General features: G+C 41.1%; 1 protein-coding gene across 1 annotated transcript in view; it reads right to left on the bottom strand.

Moving 5' to 3' along the window:
- SNCAIP (synuclein alpha interacting protein) overlaps nt 1-17070 on the bottom strand; it is a 47964-nt gene extending 30894 nt beyond the window's left edge. Inside the window, exons 1-3 of the mRNA XM_054986956.1 lie at nt 17014-17070; nt 8051-8123; nt 804-1657 (exon numbers count right to left, since the gene is read on the bottom strand). Of these exons, the coding sequence (XP_054842931.1) occupies nt 804-1657; nt 8051-8123; nt 17014-17070 (984 nt within the window). The remainder of the gene's footprint in view (nt 1-803; nt 1658-8050; nt 8124-17013) is intronic.
- Between the last annotated feature and the right edge of the window lie 6674 nt (nt 17071-23744).

Below are 23744 nucleotides of genomic sequence, written 5' to 3'. Positions count from 1 at the left end.
TTATCATTATTGCTGTATTATATGGTATAGCCTATTTCTATTTTTAAAAGTAACTCTGCATTTTTGTTTGTTGCTGAAGTTATGATCTGCCTCTGTTTCCATTCTAAAGAAGCTTTCTAGGTAAAGTGTAAGCAAAAAGCGGGTACAAAACAGAGAAAGCACATATGATACTCCCCCTTCCCCAAACCTTCTCAGCTTGCCTCTAGTTGCTTTGGAAATGCATTGTCATGGTGTCTGATCACAAAGCTGGAACTAACTCAAAGCTTCGTATGGGTCAGAGGCCAACTGCGGCTCCTGTGTGAACTCCTGTCCGTTAAAGCTGTAGCAATAAACTGGGGTAAACACTCTTGGATAATACACAGCTGAGGACTCTCAGTTACCATTACTGTTCTCTAAGTTGCTCAAAAAAGCAATGAGCGCACTCACCACCCACCCACCCATTCTCAAAAGCAGATTTGAACTTGGTGGCGGCAGTACAAAATGCAATGCATTGAGAGAAATCGTAAGCAGGTCTGCTCAGAAGTCAGCCCCATTTTATTCAGTGGGGCTTATTTCCAGGAAAGGGTTCTTTGGATTACATCCATTGTCTTCTTAGCTGAGTTTGCCACATTAAAATCAACCATCTTCCACATTATAAACTTCAGGTTTAACGTTCTCATTGAATGTCATGCTCTGCAATGTATCTAAAATGAATGATTACATTGTAAATTAAAGGGGTTTGATTTAAATTGATCCCTGAGGAAAATGTGTAAGGTCTCCTATTCTGAACTATTACATACCTTACAAATAAAAATAAAACTTACCAGTAGCGATATCTGCCCTTCTTTCACAATATTTATGATGCTCTTGATTTTCTTCATATCCTCAGCCCTTTCTTCAGGACTTCCTGAGTTGTTCCAGTTCGTATTGCTGTTTAGTTCATCATGTTTGTTTTCCATCACTGTTGCCTGTAGATGAAAAGTTCTTAACTGACAGTTAGGAACAGTCTTCTCAGTTTTATCAGGAAACGTCCTGTTGAGGAAGCCCTTGGTTTGGGCTTCAGGTTCATGAACTGAACTGCATTTAACCAGCGACTGGGGGGACTCCAAATCTTCTGTTAAATGTTTATGCTGATCAGGAAGAACGGGCCGCGATTTTCTCATCTGGGAGCTTTTCACTGGAGACAGAACACAGAACTGTGTCATTCCTGCTGGTGGCTTCTCAGCGCTCCCTAGAGGGCACGGCTTGCCACCAAGACCGTTCAGTGTTGAATACACACCCAAAATCCTTTTCTCCGGTACTACCTTATTAAAAGCAGCAAGCTGCTGGCTTGATTTAATGTAAGGCACATCCAGAATTTCATCCATGTCCAGATCATAGTGCTCCAGATCTCCAAGCAACACTCCAGGTTCAACACATTTCGTTTTAAGGGCCTCTCCATTGCCTGGATTCTGATCACCATTCTGAGCAGCAGACTGACCGTCACTGCCCTTCTGGCACTCCATCTTCTGGTTCTTTTGGTCATCGCTTTCATTATTTTCAGCGTTTTCGGGTTGGTGCTTCAGTGGGGAAACCCTCTTCACTGGCCTGAACTTACTGTACATGTCTGCAATTCCTGTTGGTTTTTGTGCATTTCCAAGGAGTGTTGAAACTCCTGAACCCCAGTTAGTACTGGAAACTAGAAGGATACAAGAAATACAACTTAGTATTAATCCCACTCTTCCAACTGCTATGCATGAGTTCTTGTTGGGCTATTCATGGTCCCCCTGCCAGTTTTGGCTTTTATTTGCTGTTTGCCACTGGTCACCATGGGCCCAATGATTACATATGGGACTGTGAAATAGGCACTGCTGAAGGTGGGTTGTGCAAATGCAACTATTCTTTTAATGCTACCAGTTTTAATTGTTTTAATTGTCTATATTGTATATTGTACTGTGTTTAAAGTGGATGTGAGCCACTTAGCCTGCTTGCGGAGAGAGCAGACTACAAACTGAATAATAAATAAATAAATAAATAAATAAACAAATAAACAAATAGACAAATAAACAAATAAATAAAGTAACAGCAGTAAGAAAAAAAGATCTTTGGAAACCAAATTTAATCATGAGCTTGGTGAGAAAAATCAGAAACATTTGCAGTCTTGTTTAAGCTAGAAAACAAGGCTGTAAATGTTTCTGCTGATTCTCACTAGACTGAGGCTGAGGTCACCAGCCAGTCGATTGTCAGCCGCTGATAGCTTGTCAGCTTGGACTATGCTGAACTCTCCTTCCTCATCTGCTTTAAGGGGAAGTGTTGATGAGCAAAGTCCCTCTCACAGACTCAAGTAGATGAGGACAGGACACACCTGGGCTCAAGAGCTGCAGGAGCAAACCTGGCTCCATCAGCAATTTGATGCTACGGGCGGAGCACATCCTTTTCATCAGCGGGTAACGGACGCTGGGATCAAGGAGAACTGGGAAGCACACCCTGGCTCCACCAGTGGTTCAGAGCTGATTGGGGTTAAGCTACCCATCAATATCACATGGCCAATGGGGCCAGAATACTTGCCCCATTTCCAGTTTCCACCATTGCTTCTTGGGGTCTCCTCTTGATAGAGGCCAAAGGGAGCATGAACCTATGTGACTCACTTGCTGTACTTTCTGGAAAGTGCAGTGTCCAAAGAGAGGGAGAATGCAAATGAGGAGGAGGAAGAAGAGTACCTCAGTTTGTCACAAACACATGAAGGTAGCTTATACTGAGCTAGATCTGAGTTAGTCTAGTGGTACCTCAATGAAGAGAGAGCATGCAGAATATGGGGGAAGGGAGAATGTGAAGCAAGGGTGGGGGCACCACCACTGTTGCCTCCTCTGGGAAGTAGCTCAGGGTTCACACTCTGCTTGCTAAATACGTCAACAAAATGGTTGCCTACCCCTTGTCTAAACTACAGTTTGCGGGGCAAACTATACATTATATCTGTGATTGGATCTCTCTCTCATTGACAAAATGCACATTGCTTGCAGCTACTCCGACAGAATGAGGTGTTTAAAACACTTTCTTCAGTACCACTTTTTTCAACCAAATCACTCCTTTCCCTGAAACTATTGTTTACCCCACGAGTTCAAAAATGGTACCTGTATCTTGTGTCCCTCACAGATCAAAAAGCAACATAATGTGATTATTTTGACTGGTTCTGCAGAATGAGGGAGAATTAAACACCTTTGGCCTCACTGCTACATTAAGCAAATTCTCCTTATGGCTACATTTCAATTTTTAAAAAACCCTGTCCTAATGCATAGCTCAGCCCTGAATGTTACATATTCTGTAGAATACAGATGGATTCTTGCTACCATAATCATGTTGCTCTTTCAAACTTTAAAACATTCTTCATTCTACTCTGTTGGGAGAAACTGGTAGAATTGCCTGCTTCATTCCAAAGGTCACTTTTGATACTCAGAATTCAAGAGGCATACTTCAATGTCTTGCATATGCTAAGTGTAATGCTTCATTTGCATCAAACAAGCATTCATGTTCACAGTTTCTAATAAACACCATGTTGAAAGAAGCAGTTATGGTAACATTGTTATCATTATAGTAAAAAACATCCATTCTAAAAAGAACAGAATGGAGTTTGACTGATTCCTTGGATGCCTTCAGAAGCGTTTGGAATGATATTGCTTAGAAAATTATTTATTATTCTAACAACAATATGCAACTAAAAAGTTCCGTACCAAAAAACCCCTCATTGCACAAATATCTTTATGCATTGTATATGATCCTGGGTTCAAAAGGTGACACTTTTAAGCTGGTTTTATTTACATGTGATTTTTTTTTTCATGTGATGCAGGGAAATGGATACCACATGTTTCTCACAGCTGTTTTACTCTGACAAAAACCTTTAAAGACTTTGCATGGAAATGAATTCTGTCTGTCTTATGAAAACACTTCTTTTCATAGAGGGGTCAAGACACTGACAAGGCATCAACAGTTTGTTTGTCATCACCTTTCTTGTACCTAGACGAGACTATTAGTTACTTGCTCAGGTTGAATGAGTTTTTCATTTTCTAGTAAAAATACCAAATCTACACACACACTTTTTGGATGGTACAATTTGTTAAATACTCAGCATGAAAAGGGCTGCGTGACCTTAACTAAAGATACAGAGTTTCCAGAATATCTTCTTGCTGTTTTCCTGAAGGAAATGTAATTGTTTGCAAAAGAACTAAGATATGTGAAAAATTGAATTAGCTATCAGTTTGAAACTTGGTTATATACTTTACATTTAGAAATAATACAGAAATTGATTTGGCAAGATATGCAGATACCAAAGAAACTCATATTCGTAGCACCAGAAAAAATGAATATATTCAGGTTATACATTTATTTCATACGCTTTATTTAGATTTCAGAATGATGGTCATTGGGTTATAGCAAATTTTCTTTTCAAAGCAGTCCTGTGAAGTTGCTTATATTGAACCATTGTGTGTTCCTTAAGGCCATTAAGTGGAACTTCATTTCTCTGACAATATAAAAATGGTTGAATAAAACTTTAGCTTAAGGAAATCTTCGGCAAGTGCTCACTGAATCACTTTGCCCCATGAGCCACTCACTCTCTGACCATGTGCTTCTAAGGCCCAAACAACCCATTAGCCTTTGCCTTGCCTCATTTCCCTTTGCATGGTCACTCCTTGCCTCTTTCTCTACTTAATTTTTTCTTCCTACCTCCTGTGAAAAACATACTATGTGCTCCAAGACCAGAGTCTATTTTCCTACTTGTATTTATTATTGATTGCTTCCAGGACCTGACTTAATATCTCTTGTTACCAGGGCGTTTTTTTCTGGGGAAAGAGGTGAGGGAACTCTCATCTAGGGCAACTCCCGGGAGGAGGTGGTGTGCCTCTCAATAAATATCCCGGGATGACACGATGATGTCACTTCCGAGAAGTGATATCATCACACAGGTGTGGCAGCCCTGGGAGTGCTCCTGTGCTCCATGGATGGATCCGATTTGGCCCAGAATGGGCCACTTTGCTGTGGGGACCATTCCCCCAACTGGCAGTGGCCAGATCTGGGCCATTTCAGGCCCAAATTGGGCCAAAACAGGCCCAAAACAGCCCAGATCAGCCTGGAACAGGCTATTGCTACACAGGAGAGCGCTTCCCCCACAGGGCAGCAACCAGAACCTGGCTGTTTAGGGCCTGATCTGGGCTGTTCTGGGCCCAAATTGGGCCCAAAGGCCAGAAACAGCCTGGAATGGGCTGCTGCCACACGGGATAGCACTCGCCCGCCAGGCAGCGGCCTAATCCTGGCTGTTTTGGGCCTAATCCTGTCCATTTGGGGCCTGAATTGGGGCCAGGATCTGGCAGGTGCTGGGCGAGGGAGTGTTCCGCCACCCAGCAGAGAACAAATCCTGGCCATTTTGGGCCCGATCCTGGCCATTTGGGGCCCAATCATGGCCATTTTGGGCCCAAAATGACCAAAAGGGCCCCAAAATGACCAGGACCAGGCTGCTGCCGAGCAGGAGCCCAAAGCTGGCCGTTTTGGATCTGATCCTGGCCATTTGGGGGCCTGAATTGGGCCCAAAATGGCTGAAAGGGGCTCCCAAATGGCCCGGATAGGGCTGCTGCCAGGTGGGGGAATGTTCCCCCACCCGGCAGAGGCCTGATCCTGGCCGTTTTGGGCCCCATTTGGCCAATTTGGGCCCAATTCAGTCCCGAAATGACCAGGGCTGTTTTCACACTGCTTACCTGCTGCCTCAACGACGCAAAATATCATGCAAATCTCGTGCAAGAAAATGCGATGTTCCGTGTTTTTTGCATGATATTTTGCGTCATTGCAGCAGCAGGTAAGCAGTGTGAAAAGGGCCCAGGATTGGGCCTGAAAAGGCCAGGATTGGGCCACTGCCGGGTGGGGTAACTGGGTGAGGCAACCTCCTTCGCCTGGCAGTGGCCTGATCCTGGCTGTTTTGGCCCTGATTGTGGCCATTTTGGGCCCTAAATGGGCCCAAAATGGCCAGAATGGTCCCGAAACGGCCCGGATCAGGGCCGACCTGGCTTGGAACAGGCCAACGCCAGTTAAGGGAACCCTCCTCAGCCCAGCACCGGCCCGGTCCCAGCTGTTTTGGCCCTGATTCGGGCCATTTTGGGCCCTAAATAGGTCCAAAATGCATACTAGGGCCTGGTAGGACCCACTAGTGGCCTGATCCTGGCTATTTTGGCCCTGATCCAGGCCATTTCAGTGCCATTTTGGTCATTTTGGGCCTATTTAGGGCCCAAAACAGCCCGGATCAGGACTGAAACAGCCAGGATCGGGCCTGTGTTGGGCAGAGGGACTCTCCCCTACCTAGCATTGGCCTGATCCAGGCTGTTTTGGGCCCTAAATAGGCCCAAAATGGCCAAAATAGGCCATTTTAAAAATACCCACATGACACAAGTCACATGGGTATTTTAAAGAGGTGCCGGAATGCCCTACTTGTTACAGTCTTGCCTAATTTGAAACCTGCTATCTCCCCACCCCCCCCACCCCCAAAGGGCCCTGTGCCTACAGAAACCCAATGGGAAAGAGAAATTCAGCTGGTGAAACTTTCCCAACAGTGTACAGCCATGTGGTCAAAACCTCATCTTCTGAATTAATGCTTGTCAAGTACCTTTGAAGGTTTAACAAAAGAAAAAAGTTAGTCCTAGTCTGTGCCTTCTTCCTGTTTGACAGATAACTAAAATGGAAATCATTAATTATCTTCTAGATGAGGAACTTAACTACAAATCTGTCCTCAAGCAATTTAACTAATCTATTCGCTCAGGCATTTTAAGAACATAATGAAACAGGGCTGCTTCAGTACCCAGCATCTTCCTGGTTATTCCTGTGAATCAGAATATAGACACAATCTTCTTCTCTATCACTACAAGAACAATAGTTTCAGGTGGCTAGCCATGTTGGTCTGCAGCCAAACAGCAAGACCTGGGTCCAATAACACCTTAAAGACCAACTAGATTCCTAAAGTATGAGCTTTTGAACGTCAAAGCTTTCTTCTTGAAAGCTCATACGTTGGAAATCTAGTTGGGTTTTAGGGTGCTACTAGACTTGGATCTTACAAGAACAATGTAAGCAAGGAATGCTCAAAAGAATAATCAGAAGAGGAGGAGAAGACTGTATCCCCTGTATTCCCAGCTATGATTGAGAAAGGAGACATGAAATTTAGTTATTAATGGCTGTGGCAGAAGAATGCATAACTCATTTACAAGTCACGGTAATTTACTATGATGTGAAATATAATACATAAGTAAAAAAATGATGAAAGATTTATGTGGTTCATAATACCTCCCTAAAAAATTGAAGCTTCAGATTTTTACTATAGACATTTCAGATTCAAAAGTATTAATGAAACCAACAGTTGACAGATAGATAATAAAGTTTTCAAAGTGCAGTACAGATGTGTTACTCTTACCAATACAGTTTGCTTCATGCTGAAGACAGAAACAAAAGAGACTTAATCAGATTTACAAAGTGAAAAACAACACTGCATGCACTTTTTGTCAGTGGAGGGGGGAGGGATCCAGCTGGTTCTCATCTATTTGCCATGACTCTTCATTTAGTTTACACTATTAAACTCAAAAACGCAGCTTTCATCTTAACTGTTACAGTATGCCTGAGAGTAGATACTATCTTGTAGCATCCTTGATAGAGTTTCAGAATTTGGCAAAACATAATGCCTCAAACTGGTCATGACCATATGGGTAGTAAATGTATCCAACATTTTTTCATTGGCGCCTGCATCGTTATGTCTTGTCACTAATGGTTTCTCGGGTTTTTCAGTAAACTGTTGCATATACTGTGGTTTGGAGCTGCTGAGATTAAACCCTGCATTTGTCTGTATTCTACCAAATCCTTTTATGGAGTTTTTTTGGTTGTTTTTTCTGTTAATGACCTAACATCTGAAGAAAAAAATATTTAGAGAGAAATAAAAGGAAAAAAGGAAATTCATTGTTATGATACAAACAAAATTAAAGACAGATAACTTTTAAAAGAAAATCTGTCATGGCACCTAATTTAACCAAAACACCCTGTCAGAATTACAGTACAGAAATGAGCAGGATACCTGTTCTGTCTTCATTTTGTGAATCACACTTCCTACGTAATTCCGGAATAGTCTTGAGAGAAGTTACAGAATACTGCCAAAAAAGAAAGAAATTGCATTAGTTCAAAGTCTAAATGGTATAAAATCAGACTATATAACCAGTAAAATATTTTCCTAATTTTCACAGGCCACTATATTATTCAGCACTTTCCTAAAGGCTTAGAATAGATTTGCTGTGCTGCTTATTAGACCCCTGCCTCAGTGATATGCAGCAGTGCCACGTCAGGTCACTAAAACTCTATTGTCCGTGGGGGGCAGTGAACATCGCATCCTCCTACAGCTTCAGGCTCATATCATGAAAGGAGTCTGGAAGAACTTGCACTGATGACAGGTCAAAGGAAAATTTGTTGCTGGGAGGTGAAATTTGCTGCAAATGATATTTTGCAGCAGCTTCTTTTTAACACCTGCAGCTTCATCTATTAGAACAGCTTTGCTACTGAAACACAACTACACAGAGACGATTGAACAATTAATCCATAGCAGGTTTCAAGACTAAAGGGCAAAACAAGAGATCACTTTTCATGGCTGGGCCCAATGTAAACAAGGCAAAAAGATAGCCCAAAAATTTGCTTTAGGTAAGCTTACTTTCAAGCATATGCTAATCAGAATTAAACAGCAGACCAATCTAACAATTATACAATTATTATAAATTTATATAATAGCATTATAAAATTATATTATAAAAACTATTCATTGCTTTATAGCAGAACAAATGACAGCATTTTATAAAATCTGGTCCATGGGTTTAACTGCAAAGCACTATGGCTGACTGTATGCATTCCCTACTCCAGAAGACTGTGGCATTACTTTAAATGGGAAGCATTTAAAACACTGGAATGCATTACATACATATCACCTGTTCAATTTGTTATACATTTTGATTTCATAACTTATATGCCTCGGTTTACAGATGGCAAGACTCAACTTTCCATCTATATGTTAAAACATTCTCTGGAATTCTAGGATCTATCATAAATTATTCCATATAAATAAGCACAAGAAAATAAACCAACTTCTCAAGGAGTAAGTGTTATTAAAACAACCATGTCTTACTATTTTGCCGCAAGGGGCACACCTGATGTTAATCAGTAAGCCATTCCTTGGACTCACTTTTAAACCAATGTCATATGTATCTGAGCAAGCAGCAACCATTTCATCATAAACTTGCAGAATGCCCTCATTCATCTGTATGATCCAACATTGTAAAGAGAATTTTCCCACAAACAAAAATCTGTAGGTAATTTAATACTGATCCCTTTGATCTCTCTCATAACTGAACGCTATACAGCACAAAAAGTTTCATTTATGCCAACATTTATCTAAGTGTCACAAATACACATCATGTCTTTGGAACTAAATAACTTTTGCACAATATTAGTGTCAAAAAGACAAAAATGTTAAAGACAATATTTTAATAAAGTAAAGATTGTATAAATACACCATACTCTAAACTGAAGTGGTATTTTTAGCCAGAGCAGAGCTAACTGAATACTCACATACATTTAAAACCACAGTAGCTTCTCACATTATATAGAACCTGGGATGTAAGAGGTCTCATTATAGTTTGCCAAATACATGTCAAAATCAAATTACAGTTCACAAGACAATATGCCTCTGAATGATTCAAAATCACTCAAGTGACCAATTACAGAAATAGCTCACATGGCTGATGCAAATAAAGTTGAATTAGCCTGTCAATCCATAAGACTTTATTTACCTCTTCCATCTCAATATCTTTTGCTGGGGAGAGGGCTTCATATTATTAATTCCCTACTTCTTTGCATTTGGATTTGCAAAATCAACCATTTTACAAACTTAATATTCATATTGAACAATGCTTGTCTTCATATACATTAAAAATAGTAAAAACTTACCACTGCTTACCTTAGCCTTGACTAGGAACTCAAAGATACAAATGTTGCATTGGGTTATTATGTGAACAAAACCTGAAAGTGCCACCCCACAAATGGGTAAGATCGGCAACTGCTGTAAATGTATCCTTCCTGTTTCATAGGGATTCCATTCCCCCAGTGGATTTGGGGATCCCCCACTCCCAGCCCCTGCCCCCCTCTTGCCTAGCTAACAGGGGAAAGGCAAGGAAACAGGGCAAGACTGGGCGCAATGCAGAAGTGTGGAGGCGTGCCAGGGACTGATGGGTCCCTGGGATTGACTACACTATGGTCCCTTTCACATTTTCATTTTAACCTGGTTGCTATCCATTCCTGCTGACTTGTAAAGCAATGTGGGGACAGTGTTTCAAATACCATTTACATCTGTTTATGAACCACATATAAATAGCTATGGCCTATTTCAAATAGCACCACTTCTTCTGGAGTTGGGAAGTGGCTATCCCCCCTTTCCTGGGCTACCAGGGCTTTTCATTTTTTAAAAAAGGAACAAAAATATCACCATAGTGCTATAACATTGAAATAAAAGGTAAAGGTTCTCTTAATCCCTAGCTTTCATTAAAAAAAAGAGTAAGACTCCAGCCACTTCCCTTGTGGAGATATAAGGGGAAAGGTATATTTTTGCAAGTGAAGGGGCTATAGGCTTACTTTTTTCAAAAAATGAAAGCTGGTAAGTGGGCCAACCCTGCAGAGGTGGCTAGGGAGGAGCAGCTGCTATTATCCTCCATGAGTCCTTCATGTTCCTCAGACTCCCAGTTCAAACTATAGCTGGTATTGAGTGTATGCTCCTTATGCTGGGATCTAACAATAGATTAGGTATTCTGTTTGTTTACTGGCTTCCTAATTCCCCAGTAAGCATTCTTTTTAGCTGGTAGAGGTGCTCTTGGATGTGGTGCACTACTAGAGACACCAAAACTAGTTGTTCCAGGTGACTTAAACATTCACACTGAATGCTCCTCACAAGAGATGGCCCGGGATTTTATAGTTTCTTTGACTGCCCTGGGTCTCTCTCAAATAGTGATAAGCCAGGCCTAACACATGAAAAAGGCCAAACTTTGGGTTTAATCTTTTGCACTGAGCCTTTGAGGCCCTGAAACCCTGAAATAGGGGAGGACCTGTTAAAATGGTCTGCCCACAGAATAGGGTTGCCAGGTCTCCCAGTGAGGGTGGGGGATCCTCTGCTCCCAGCCTCTGTGCCCCATTGCCACTCATCTGGCCAGTGTGTGTGTATGTGTGGGGGGGAAGGCCTGGAGAATGGGCCTGGGAGGCAAAAATGTCCTGAGCCAGCACACAGCAGGTGTGCACCTGCCAGCCATGATAACATCAGTATGAGATTCCTCTTGCACCAGAGATTCTTTTCCTGGACCAATGGGACAAAATCCAGACCCTGATTCCCCGATTCCCCAGAAAAGAAAAGATCTGATAGACACTTTGCTAGTAGCTGCGAAAAGTGCAATAGCTACATTATGAAAAACAAAATCTATCAATTGATAATTGGTATTCTAAAATCTGGGATCATTTCATTTCCGAAAAACTATACAACAAAATATATCATATAGAGCATTTTCCAAACACCACAAACTTTATTGAGAAACGGTTTCCATTCTCTGATCATATAGAAAATAATAGGATTGAAAATCTTTCACATGTATGTAAATATGTAAGTTGCATTTAGGCTTTATATATAAATATATGCTTCTCCTTTGTACTACCAAGCTGGATACTGCTAATATTCTCTCTGAACATGTACTTATACAACCAGCTGTATCTTCTTGTACTTCAGAAAGCTAATGTTGTATCGCTTGTTGTTTTACACTGTTATCTTACTGTATTTTCGTGGGTTTTACAGTTTTAATAAAATCTTAAAAAAACAACAACATCAGTAATACATTATCTGGTCTACTTATGTACCATTCTGACCCAGTTATAGTGATCAATACTGACAGGAGCCTAGCCTTTGTGAAGGACACAACTTGTGCACTGGATCCTTGCCCATCTTGGCTGCTAAAATCATGTAAAGACTACCTAAATGAACCCTTGATGTCTATCATAAATCAGTCACTAACTCAAGGTGTCTTCCTTCAGCCACTCAAAGAAGTGGTTATCCAATTACTACTTTTTAAAAAAATCCTAGATGAAAATGACGTGCTCAATTACTGCCCAGTCTCAAAGCTGCCCTTTCTAGGCAAAGTAAGTGAGAGAACAGTAGCAGATCAGCTCAAGGTCTTCTTGGATAACTCATATTCTGGACCACCCTTTGCAATCTGGTTTCAGGACAGGTTTTGAGACAGAGATGGCTATGGTGGCTTTAGTTGATGACCCCCTGCAGCCTTTGATACAGTAGATCATGCATCCTATAAAGGTGCCACCCGGATCCATGCCAAAGTGACCTCAAGATTATATTACTGTAATGCTCTCAACATAGGTCTTTCCTCAAAGACAACTCAGAGATTCCAGTTGGTGTAGAACACCATAACTCCGTTATTATCAGAAGCATGCATATTAATCCTATTCTGCAGTTACTCCATTGGCTTCCCATCAGTTACCAGACTCAGTTCAAGGTTTTGGTTATCATATACAAAGCCCATCATGACCATAGTCCCTTATATGTTAGGGACTACCTTTCCACCTATGTCCGCCACAGCAGCCTTGCTAATCTGAACAGGGCCTTCTGCAGATGCCACTCTACAAACAGGCAAAATGAAAGTTGCCCCGACATGTGGCGCCCACTTGATCAAATGGCCTGCTTGAGGAGGCTACGAAAGCTCCCACTCTCCTGGATTTCTGCAAACTATGCAAAACTGAATTATTCAGAAGGGCTTTTTACACAGATAATAAGATGGTGCATTGGTAAAAGAGATAAGGACCATTGACTATACTACGACGTACAGTGGTTTGCTGTAATTAAGCTCCTACTTGATAGTTTCTCAATGTTGTTTAATATGTCATGTCAATTTGCTTAAGTTTTGTTTCAGCATTGTTTCAGCACTGTATCGGATTTCTGCTTTTTTCCAAATTTCTATTGTACTGTTTATTGAATGTTTTGTTTTTTGAATATCCCAGCCATTCTCATATTGACTTAAACTGTGTACTCCATCTTAGGTTCCAGTGAGAGAGGCTGATTATAAATAATACAAATAAAAAACAAATAAATGAATAAGTCCATGAATGCTAGTAAAAATTAGTGGAATATGGGGCAACCAATTAGCATGAACAGCCTGCCCCTCTAATTGGGGCTGATGGTGCAAAACTTCAGTTGTATTTGGGACTCCTAGGATAATCTGATAGCTAGCTCTTCTTAGAAATTCCACACAGTTGCACGGATAGGGAGAAAAGCAAGATATAATTTTTTTTAAGTTTTATTTTTCTATTTGTATTTTAAATGAAGAACTTAAGTAAAATATCAAAATATCATCCCCTTCATGGCCTTGGTCGCTCGTATCTACAGCACTGCCTTTCTCCCTGTGCTTCAGCATGGCAGCTTCACTCATCTGAACAGGACAATCTGCAGCTGCCACCCTGCAAATGGGCACAATCAATAACTGCTGATACATGCATATTCTTAGTTGTGGCCCCCACCTTATGGACTGGTCTGCTTGAAGAGGTCAGGAAAGCTCCCACACTCCTGACTTTTTGCAAACTTTGCAAAACTGATTCAAGAGGGCTTTTTAACAGATGTAATAGGGCTGTGCTGTAAGGAAATGGTTCAGCGAGATGATATAGTATACGGACTGTAGACTGTACTACTGCATACTGTTTGTTGCTATATGCATGTTCTTACTGGGTAGTTTTAAAGTCATGTAATACGTCATATCAAATTGCTTATGCTTTATTGCATCATTGTTTTAGCTCTGTATCCGTATTTCTGCAAGCCCTATTATATTGTTTAATGAATATTCCTGCTGTGGATTATATTGACTTAAATGAAGTAATCTAAACTGAGTCTCAGTGAGAAAGGCAGACAACAAACCAACAAACAAACAAGAAAGCAAGCAAACAAGCAAGCAAACAAAAAACAAACATTAGTAGTATCACAAAGCATAGACCTGCAATCTCCTGATTAGATAGATAGATAGATAGATAGATAGATAGATAGATAGATAGATAGATAGATAGATAGATAGATAGATAGATAGATAGATAGAATGTAACTTCAATCACTTATTCAATCAAATGCATCTTGTGATATACATGTGCACATCTGAGAGATAGTAATAAGAAACAAAATATTAAGTGAACTACTAAGTATATAAAAATAAGCAGAAAAGTATGAACCATCCCTTTCTATCATGGACTATTATGCAAATGCTTGCATAAAAAATTAGGCCTATAACATGCCCTGTCCTCACAGCAACCCTGTGAGGCATGTTAGTCTGAGAAATAGTGACTGACCCAAGGACACCCACTGAATTTCATGGCAGAGTAGGATCTGAAACCAATTATTTCCAATCAAACCACTACACTGCCTACCATATGCTGTTTCTTGAATAAACATAAAACCCAGTTGCAATAGAAAGAGCAGTACCAGGTCTCCTAGGAAATACACTAAGGAAGCTAGTTAATACAGGCTGAAACATAATTGGCAGTTCAATTAGGAATAGGCTTGTTACAACTGAAATGTGTTTGTTAGGCTGAAGTTTTCCCTTGTATATTATTTCCTCTCTCTTGGACTGACAAACTACTCCACTGGTTTTATACAGCATTAAAATATATTCAGTTCTTTACAAAAATCTGTTAAGCATGTCATAAATTTCACTGTAGTTTTAATGGTGTATCTTTGATTGCATTAACAGATTTCCTCTTGCTCAACTCCTGTCCCCAAACAAAAGATGAACACTTAAAATTTCTTCCATTTCTGTCAATACAATGAATAGGATTTCAGCTGAGAAACTACTACACTGCCAAGAAAGAACATTACTCACTTCTTTCCCAAGTTACTAACAACTCTACACTTTGCAGCGACTTTCTTTCTCTGGCTCCTATCCTGGTACATGAAGAGAGGCTACTGATCTGCCTTACAGTTTAGTTTTAATATCTGTTGTATCTTTTTCATTTTATTATTGAAATATCATGGCCTCTTTTAACTGAACACTTTGATGGAGCTTGGAAGAAGAAACAGAGAGCAGGTCTAACTTTGACAAGGGCCTGTGTGCACACAGGAGACATAGAAACACTGAAAGGTTGTTTTCCTTTTCCGGTTTTCTGTTTATTTAATATTTATTTAGTGGAAACATCAGCTAAGCTCTGAAACAAACCTGACTGAGGAGGAACACACTGGGTAAAACCCAGATAATTTCACTGATTTCAATGGGAGGATTATACACAGGCTTAGCTCTCTTCTGTTCACTCCTATTTTACCTGACTCATACACTTGCAACCAAAATATCCCAGATAGGACACCACTAGCTTGGAAGAAACCTTGGCAGAAAGATAGCAACTAGGGTTGCCAGGTCTAGGTTGGGAAATTCCTGGAGATTTGGGGGGCGGGGGTGGAGCCTGGAAAGGTGAGGGACCTCAGTGGGATATAATGACATAGAGTCTACCCTCCAAAGCAGCCATTTTCTACAGGGGAACTGATCTCTATGGCCTAGATACCAGTTGTAATTCCAGGAGATCTCCACTGCCACCACTTGGAGGCTGGCAACCCTAATAGTGACTGTATGGTGGCAGAGAAGAAACCAGCAGGATCCAGCACCTGAAAGGTGCTGTGGAAGTATCTGGAAAGTTTGGGGGAGGCTATTGAGTATGGGTGCCAGACCAGTTTTGGCTGTGTTGTAAGTTTACAGCTTTGAAAATAGGCAGATTTGGAGTTCCAAACAAGAGAGAAACCCATATGACAAAAGATGTTGCTTAAGTACCTTAAAGTGAAATCCACTTAATGGGGCCAGATTGAAAATACTATAAATTTCATTTACAAGGATTATGATTATGATGTCACTTTAGAAAGAAAATTAGCACAAGAGTCATATTTAACCCACACTGAAACCTGTCTGTGGTTTATTATTGAAGCCTGTATTTAAAGATCCAAGATTTTCTCCTATGAGAGGTAACATATGACCAAATTAGTTAGAAATAAATCTTGCCTTCAACAATTGACAGTAGGAAATTAAGGATAATACTTTCTCTAAAGTTGAGTAATTCTTTAATTCAAAACGGTCAGCAGCATTTTACAGCATTCATTATTAACATGGAGAATTTGTGTTATCCACTTATGGAACTGACAGTTAAGTTCATCACTAAGGCACAATGGGAAAGGCAAAGAGAGGTTACATATTCTTGATTATATGTTGCTATAAAACTGGGTCTGGAAATAGGTTCTGAGACATATCCTAATACCCCACAGTGATAAAAGCATAGTTACACTGAATAAATTATTCTTTGGGGATTGGATCACTGCCTCATGAATTTGCAAACCCTGTCTTGATTTCCCTTCACTAAAAATCTACATAGAGAAAACCAAAGATTAAAATCCATTTTAAGAGAAAAAATACCTCTGAATAAAGCAGCAGAAAACTTTAAAAAAATCTCTCTGAAGGCAAGAGTAAAAAAACATACATTCAGCAATCATTGTCTAATTTACTCACTAATTGGGCATTTAGCACATATTTGGATTGGAGCCTTTATTAGTATTCATAAAATAATATAACCTATAGTTGTGGTCTCATTAGGGACATTGACTAAGCTGCATCATTAGTTCCTGTAAGAACTTATGCAACATTGCGTACCAAAGAATGATAGCATTTCCATAATGATATCAACATTGATTGTATTTAGAGTCTCTAGGCATAATGCTGGCTTAAATGGGTCCTGAATGTCCTTTACAGTGCCAAACATTCATATTCAGAAGTAGAAACCTTTCAGGATTCCTGCTGTTTGTCTGAAATATTAGGATGTAAATGTAAATCTTCTCCACTCATTTGGTAGAATGGTTGCAGTATCTGGACTTAAAAGCAAAACAACCGCCAGCACAATGTATTTCACTAAACCAAAACAGAAAAACAAGAGCCTCATACTTACAGATATGTCATCACTAAAATCTATTTCATCCAAATCAAGGTATTCAGGGGCTTCCATTATTCTACTATACACATCTTCATTGACTCAATCAGATAATACAATTCTATTAAAAAGAAAAACAGGAAAGAAAATTAATGTTGTGCAATAAATATATAAACACAGGCACATGAACAACTACCACATACAATCTTCCTCTTTGGCAGTAACAGGAATGGTCGATTATGCAGTCCAAATTAAATTTCATTTCTGACATTCTGACATACAGTGTTCTGATGCCTTAAAGGAGACATTCAACTTGCTGCGCAATATAATCATTCTACTCCTAGAGATAACCCACAGAATCAAAAACCATGTCCCAAACATAAGTGCTGAAATAGTAACTGTTCATTATTAATCTTCATACGGTACCATGACACAATTCAGACACAGTTAAGCTCTTTAAAATTCCATTGTCTTCAATGCAAGAGTTAAGCTCATGTGTAAATCTTTCTTCTGAAATCAAAACTGAAAGGGCTTAACTCTAGCTGGATCATGCCCACTATGACTGCTAGCATTCACGAAGCCCTGTGTGTCCATAATTGTATGGAAGACTGAGCAGTGGATAGCACTATGGAGTTATGTGTCTCTTTGCCTTCATATGATCTGAAAATGTCATGTGTTAAGGCACTTGTGGCTGCAATTCTAAGAACTCTTTCTTGTGAGTAAGCCTCAGTGAATAAAATGGGACTTATTTCAGAGTAGACTGGCTAAATTAGGAAGGAATTGTGTGGGAGCAGCTACAGAATCAACGTCATGTGAACGAAAGTTAGGCAAGGATCCTTATCGTGTACAATGCACAACAGCTCCTTCTCTAATCTGCAGTGATGGTATTCCTCTTAATCTTTTGCTCAGCAGCAGAAGAAAGCGCATTTCTTCTCAGCATTGTTTTTCACACATAGTTCTGCAAAGGTTGTCAACTGTGTCTTGGGAAATTCCTGGAGATTTGGGTGTAAAACTTGGAGAGGGAGTTTTATTTCTTCTAGACTCTATGGCATACCATGGAACATGGGTCCCCAAACTTTTCAAACCTGAAAAAACTTTTTATAATTCTGACTCCTGCAGGTGCCAAAGCCAACCACAAAATATCAGGGGAAGCAAAAAATGTGTGAAAGCACCCCAAGGCTGCTCCTTTGGGTGGGGTTGCCATGCTTGGCAACTGGTGGAAGAAGGGCAGAGGGGGCAGAGACATGGGGGAACATGGGCATCCTGTAGGTCACAAAGTCACTTCCAGGAAAAAACAGAAGTGATGTCACATTACTCTAGGAATCACCAGAAACTGTATGATGAAACCATAGAGTTTTTGGTGACTCCCAGAGCAACTTTATGTCATTTCAGGGTTTTCCACAGAAGTGATGTGGTGACACAGACAATATCACCTTTAAAAAATTTTCCAGCAGCTGGTCTGAATGGTGGCAAGCAACTACAGCTGCTAGTCGGAGGCCTCCCAACCATAGTTAGAGGCCAGGCATTCCTGAAGGTGGGACTCTCCATTCTTTGTGAGGCATCATCTGATTGCTCCTTCTGCAACTCTGTTTTTAAAAGCAGCATACTGATCACTTTTAAATAGCCTCTTCTCTTTCTCAGAAAGAAATGGATTGCTCAAAACATACACAGCTATTCACACATTTTTGAGCGCTCCTAAGCTTCCCTTTACTAGGGAGAAGAAAGGACTGAACATTGCAGCTACTGTCAACTTTCATTGCTTCTTTTGCCCTTGTCCATTAGCACAGATTTGAGTCAAGTGAGTGAAAATGGAGTGAGCTGTGGTTGTGATCTTTATTCCTTTTCCATTCTCCCCTTTCAGTACTGAACTCATTCAGCTACATAGTGAACGATTACTAAGAAAACCTTGTGGCTCAAGCTGTACAAATTAATATTTTAGTTGGTTAAACATTTACTTGAAGAACTGCCTTTTCTCATATTCTCCCATATAGCTTGCCACTTCAAAAATTGCTTTATACTGAAGCCTTTTCCCGCTTCAGAAATACTGAAGCAGGAAACCCGAATATTACTGGCACTGCACACCCCTAGTTTATAAATCTGTGTTTTAATTAATATCTTTTAATGTTTTGTTTTAATTAATTTTATTTTGTAAGTTGCCTCAGGCAGGTTCCTAGAGAGGTGGCATAATTTTTAAAAATAAATAAATATAAAGACAACTTTTCCTAGGGGTGTACTTAATTCAGAAGTTTCAACTACACAAACTACTGCTGATGTATGAAAATTTATTTATTTATTTGATTTATATTATATTCCGCTTGCCCTGCTATCAAGCTCAGAGTGGGTCACAACAACCTAAAATAAAATAAACAGGGTAGCATAAAAATATAAAAACATCAGTAACAATTCATTAAAATAGCAGCACACAACCCTTCAGTGTCAGCAAATCTGTGGGGCGGGGTGGCTAGTTGATAATAAGTGCTTGTTTAAGATTCCTGTAATCTTTCGGTAGGGGGGAGTGTCAAAAGAAATGGGCTTCTGGAAATAAATGCATGCCATGATATAGGTTCATAGCTCCACTACATTACAGGATTTCCTGCCAGTGGCTGAACAACATATACATGATTTTTCAAGCATCTACATTTCTCAAACAACAATGGAAAGATGCTATAGCTAAGTCCACCCTGATGGACTGTATCCAGCAGCACTGGACTGGACTGTTACCTAGATGAGTCTCCTTGCAAGATGGAGGAATTAGCAAACAAGGAGAAGCTGCAAGAGGCAGTAACAAGCAAGATCCTCCACCAATTTTTACCAGGTCTCTTCCCCAAGGAAACTGACTGGACAGGTGTTTCCCAAAGCAAGTTTTTATTAAAAGGGGAAATTCAAACACACAGCAAAAGGCAAAGCAAATCACAAGCATACAAGAGTCCCAGGAAAGGCAGTGAGGAGGCTGGATATAGGTGTCCAGAGCCAGTCGCAGCTGCCCCGGACTTGGGCGTGGCCCAGTGCCACCCACTGCAGGAACCTTACCGGGCCCAGTCACAGAGCCCAGCCTTCCACCCACTGCCACCCTTGATGCCCACTCCCTTAGCCTGCACCAGAATGAAGGGAGGCATTGCCAGGATGAAGAGGCCAGGGAGGAGGCCGGAAGATGCTGTGGGCCAGCTGGGTGGTGCGGTGTGGTAGCTGCAAGCCCTAGGACCTGCCGAACAACTGATCCCTGCAGTAGCGTGGCAGCAGTCTCCGACCCTGCTGCCGCTGCGGCTGGGGATGCCGCAGAGGCCGGCGGAGGTGGGGCAGCTGGGGCAAATGCCAAGGAAGGGCCACACCCAACCAGGGAGGTGGGTGGGGTGGCCTCCAAGGGAGGTGCGTGCTGGAGAGAATGAGGATGCACATCTCATTGGACGCTGGCCCTGGGAAGAAGGGAGTGGCCCCAAGGGCAGGCAGGGCCTCGACCAGCCAGGTGGCAGAAGGTCCAGGTGCAGGGAAGGGAGGGCAGGAGGGAAGGGAGGAACAAGGGACAATTGGCGGTCTGGGGAGGGGGTGGGGTAGAATAACAACAACAACAACAGCAACAACAACAACAACAACAACAACAACAACACTTGATTTATATACCGCCCTTCAGGACAACTTAATGCCCACTCAGAGCAGTTTACAAAGTGTTATTATTACCCTATAACAATCATCCTGTGAGGTGGGTGGGGCTGAGAGAGCTCCAGGGAACTGTGACTCACCCAAGGTCGCCCAGCTGGCTTCGTGGAGGAATGGGGAATCAAACCCGGCTCTCCATATTAGAGTCCTGTGCTCTTAACCACTACACCAAACCGGCTCTAGATGGACGCTATAAAGGGGAGACATCCCAATGAGGCCAGGGAGGAAGATGCTGAGGTGACTAGGGGCCAGAGAGAGAGGGAGAGAGGCAAAGTCACAGTTCAGCAGGCCGAGGGGGAGGACCAGGTGATGTATCCCCCTCCCCCTGCCTATTCTGAGGCCGAGGAAGGTCTTTCCGCCAGTGTGTCCGGGAACACAGCTGAGGGTGGGGCCAGAAGGCCCAGCAGGGCAGTGACTCACAACAGGTTATGCGATTCGGGTGATAGTTACTGTCAGAGGAGTAGAGGAGTCCATGGAGGAAGAGGGCTCGAACAGCTAGTGTCCTTTGCCGGGAGGCTGAGAGATCTGAGGGTATAGCACTTGGATCCGAGTAATTGTGTACAATTTGGCTGGGGCAAAGCCTGAGCAATTATAGGGCAAAATGGGCCCTGGGGCAAGAAGGTGACCTCAGTCTGAAAAACAATGACTTTAAGGATTGTCTCTTGGAATAGACAAAGGGTTTGAAGAACCCTGACTGGCATTCCAGGGTGTGAAAATAGTGGCTAGGGAGGTTTTGATTAATTGTTGCTGGTGCCAGAGAACAAAGCTACAGTTTTAATTAAGTATCTCTGGGGTTGGACAATGAACTTGAAGTTTAGATTAAGTTTTCCCAGGAAGAGTTTAAACTTATCAGAGATGATTGATGGCCTTTGATTGCTGGATAGGATTTTGTTTCAATCTTGAATGGAGAGGGGAAGCAGGAATGTCTGAGGGTTTGTGAAGGAAAATCCCTCAAGCACCTTTCTTTTAGGAATGCTGCACATCCTGAAGCAGGGAGGGCAGGAACCAATCACACCTAATCACTCTGCATTCCACTGGCATTCTGTTTGCATTCCAGTCTCCTGGTCGGAAGCCAGCAATGTCTCGCCCAGTTGGGTGGCTTGCTACTGCAGCTTAAAGTGCATCAGAGAGAGGGGTTATGATTTTCATAATTGTAAGTGCATATAATATCACAGAGAGCTATGTGGACTGTTCACAGGACTGTATCCATCAGCAGTGTACTGAATTTCTGTTTTGATTCAGCATTGTTTTTCATCTCTGTATCAGGTTTCTGCTTGCTTTCAAATTTCTACTATCCTTACCCTATTGTGATGTTTATTGAATGACTCAGCCATTGACTGCATTGACTTATTCTATGTAATCCACCTTCAGTGAGAAAGGTCAACTATGTCTAAGTACTGAAGTTAATAAGGGACAGGTAACAGAATTAATACCTTTTTGTTCAGCCCAGATGGAAAGATGCTTCCACTTAGAAGAACAGGGATGCTAGATAATAGTCATGAAATATCATTAACAGAGGGGAAAAGAAGGGAAGGTGTAATCAGGATGTGCTCAAGAAAGCTGAAACGCATTTCCTAGAGATGCTGGATCCCAAACTGCTTGGGAGCGAAAAGTACCTACATGGTGGTGGCAGCAGCAAAGATGTTGATGACCTGATTGCCCCATTGCTGGAAGACCAAAATAAGGTAAGCTGCATATAGATCTAATTTGTGAGGAACCAGTGGAGTGTGGTTGAGGAAGTCTGCAAAGAGTTTTCTGGCACCTGTTATATGAACAGCCTGTGTAACAACCTAATTGGAATGCACCAATTCCATATTTGGATGGCTAGGTGGCATAAGCCACTGAGGCTGTTTTCCTTTGTTCCGGTAATACATTGCAATGACATTGTTGGTTGCCACCTAAATGGTCCTCCCTGTCACATGAGAATGAAGGGCAATCAGTACATTGTAAAGTGCCTTGAGCTCAAGAATGTTTATGTGGAGCAAGCTCCCCTGGGGGGACCAAGTGTCACTGACTGAGATGGGTCCAACATGAGCACCCCAACCCAAGAAAGAGGCATCCATGTTTAAGGTAACCTTTGAGGGAGGGGGATTGAAGTGTACCTCTATTAGGAGATTTTTCTGCACTGTTTACCAATGAAGGGAACCTTTCGAAGATTTAACCTTTTCTTTAAAACTATTGCAAATATACAAACAAACTTAATCTTTTATCAAATCATACATTATATAACTTTATAATATTTCACTTCTATTTAAATACCTTTATTCTATCTTTCCCATCTGCTTTCATATCTGTTGATATGCATTACCCAAGTCTGTCTTTCTGTCTTAATTTAATTTTAATCTAGTTTTCAGATATATAATCAAAAAAGCCCTGTTCATTTTCCTTGAAATTCTGAAAATGATCTATTGTGTATAAAAGATGTTAATTTTGCCATTGTCACATATTAATTCAGTTTATTCAGGGGGCTGACTGTAAGAAGAGAAAAAGAGATGGTAATGATTTTATTTCAAACTACCTTGAACCTTTATTAGAGTTCTTCCTTTTACTTCAGTTTCAGCTTTTACCTCAGGGGGACCCTGGTTACAAGAAACACTCCTTTTCTTCCACACACACAGGACTTTGGAGATTCTCTACTTTACCCAGGTTTTTATCTCAAGAACACTTTCACTTTGAAGTTTTAATCCCATTACTAACCCCACCTGTGGTATTTTGCCCTGTTTGTGTGACCCATATTTTACTGACTCCCAAAAGTTCCCAAAAGGTTTTTGCTGCCACCAGAGGCTTTCACCTTAGATATCTTTGGTTTAACTGGTATTATACAAATGATTTTTTTAAATAGAGAGAAATATAATAGAATGGTTAGTGCATGGGAATTGGCTATGAGGTAAAAAAGGGATCCAGATAAAACAGGTGTTTTGTTTAACCAGAACTGGAATTGACTTATAAGGATATATGTGTTATGGCTGCAGAGTACTAATCCACATATTGATTTCAGAATAGTTCATAAGTTTTTCCATCAGGGGAGTGGGGCAGGAGGGAGAAGTGAGTGACCGACCAATGGGTGGAAGAGCTCTACTTGTCTGGCCAGTCAA

The sequence above is a fragment of the Eublepharis macularius genome, chromosome 8 (assembly GCF_028583425.1).
Source record: "Eublepharis macularius isolate TG4126 chromosome 8, MPM_Emac_v1.0, whole genome shotgun sequence".
Lineage (NCBI taxonomy): Eukaryota > Metazoa > Chordata > Lepidosauria > Squamata > Eublepharidae > Eublepharis > Eublepharis macularius.
Note: the sequence above shows the minus strand (reverse complement) of the source record. Positions and strands in the feature narration are given on the sequence as shown.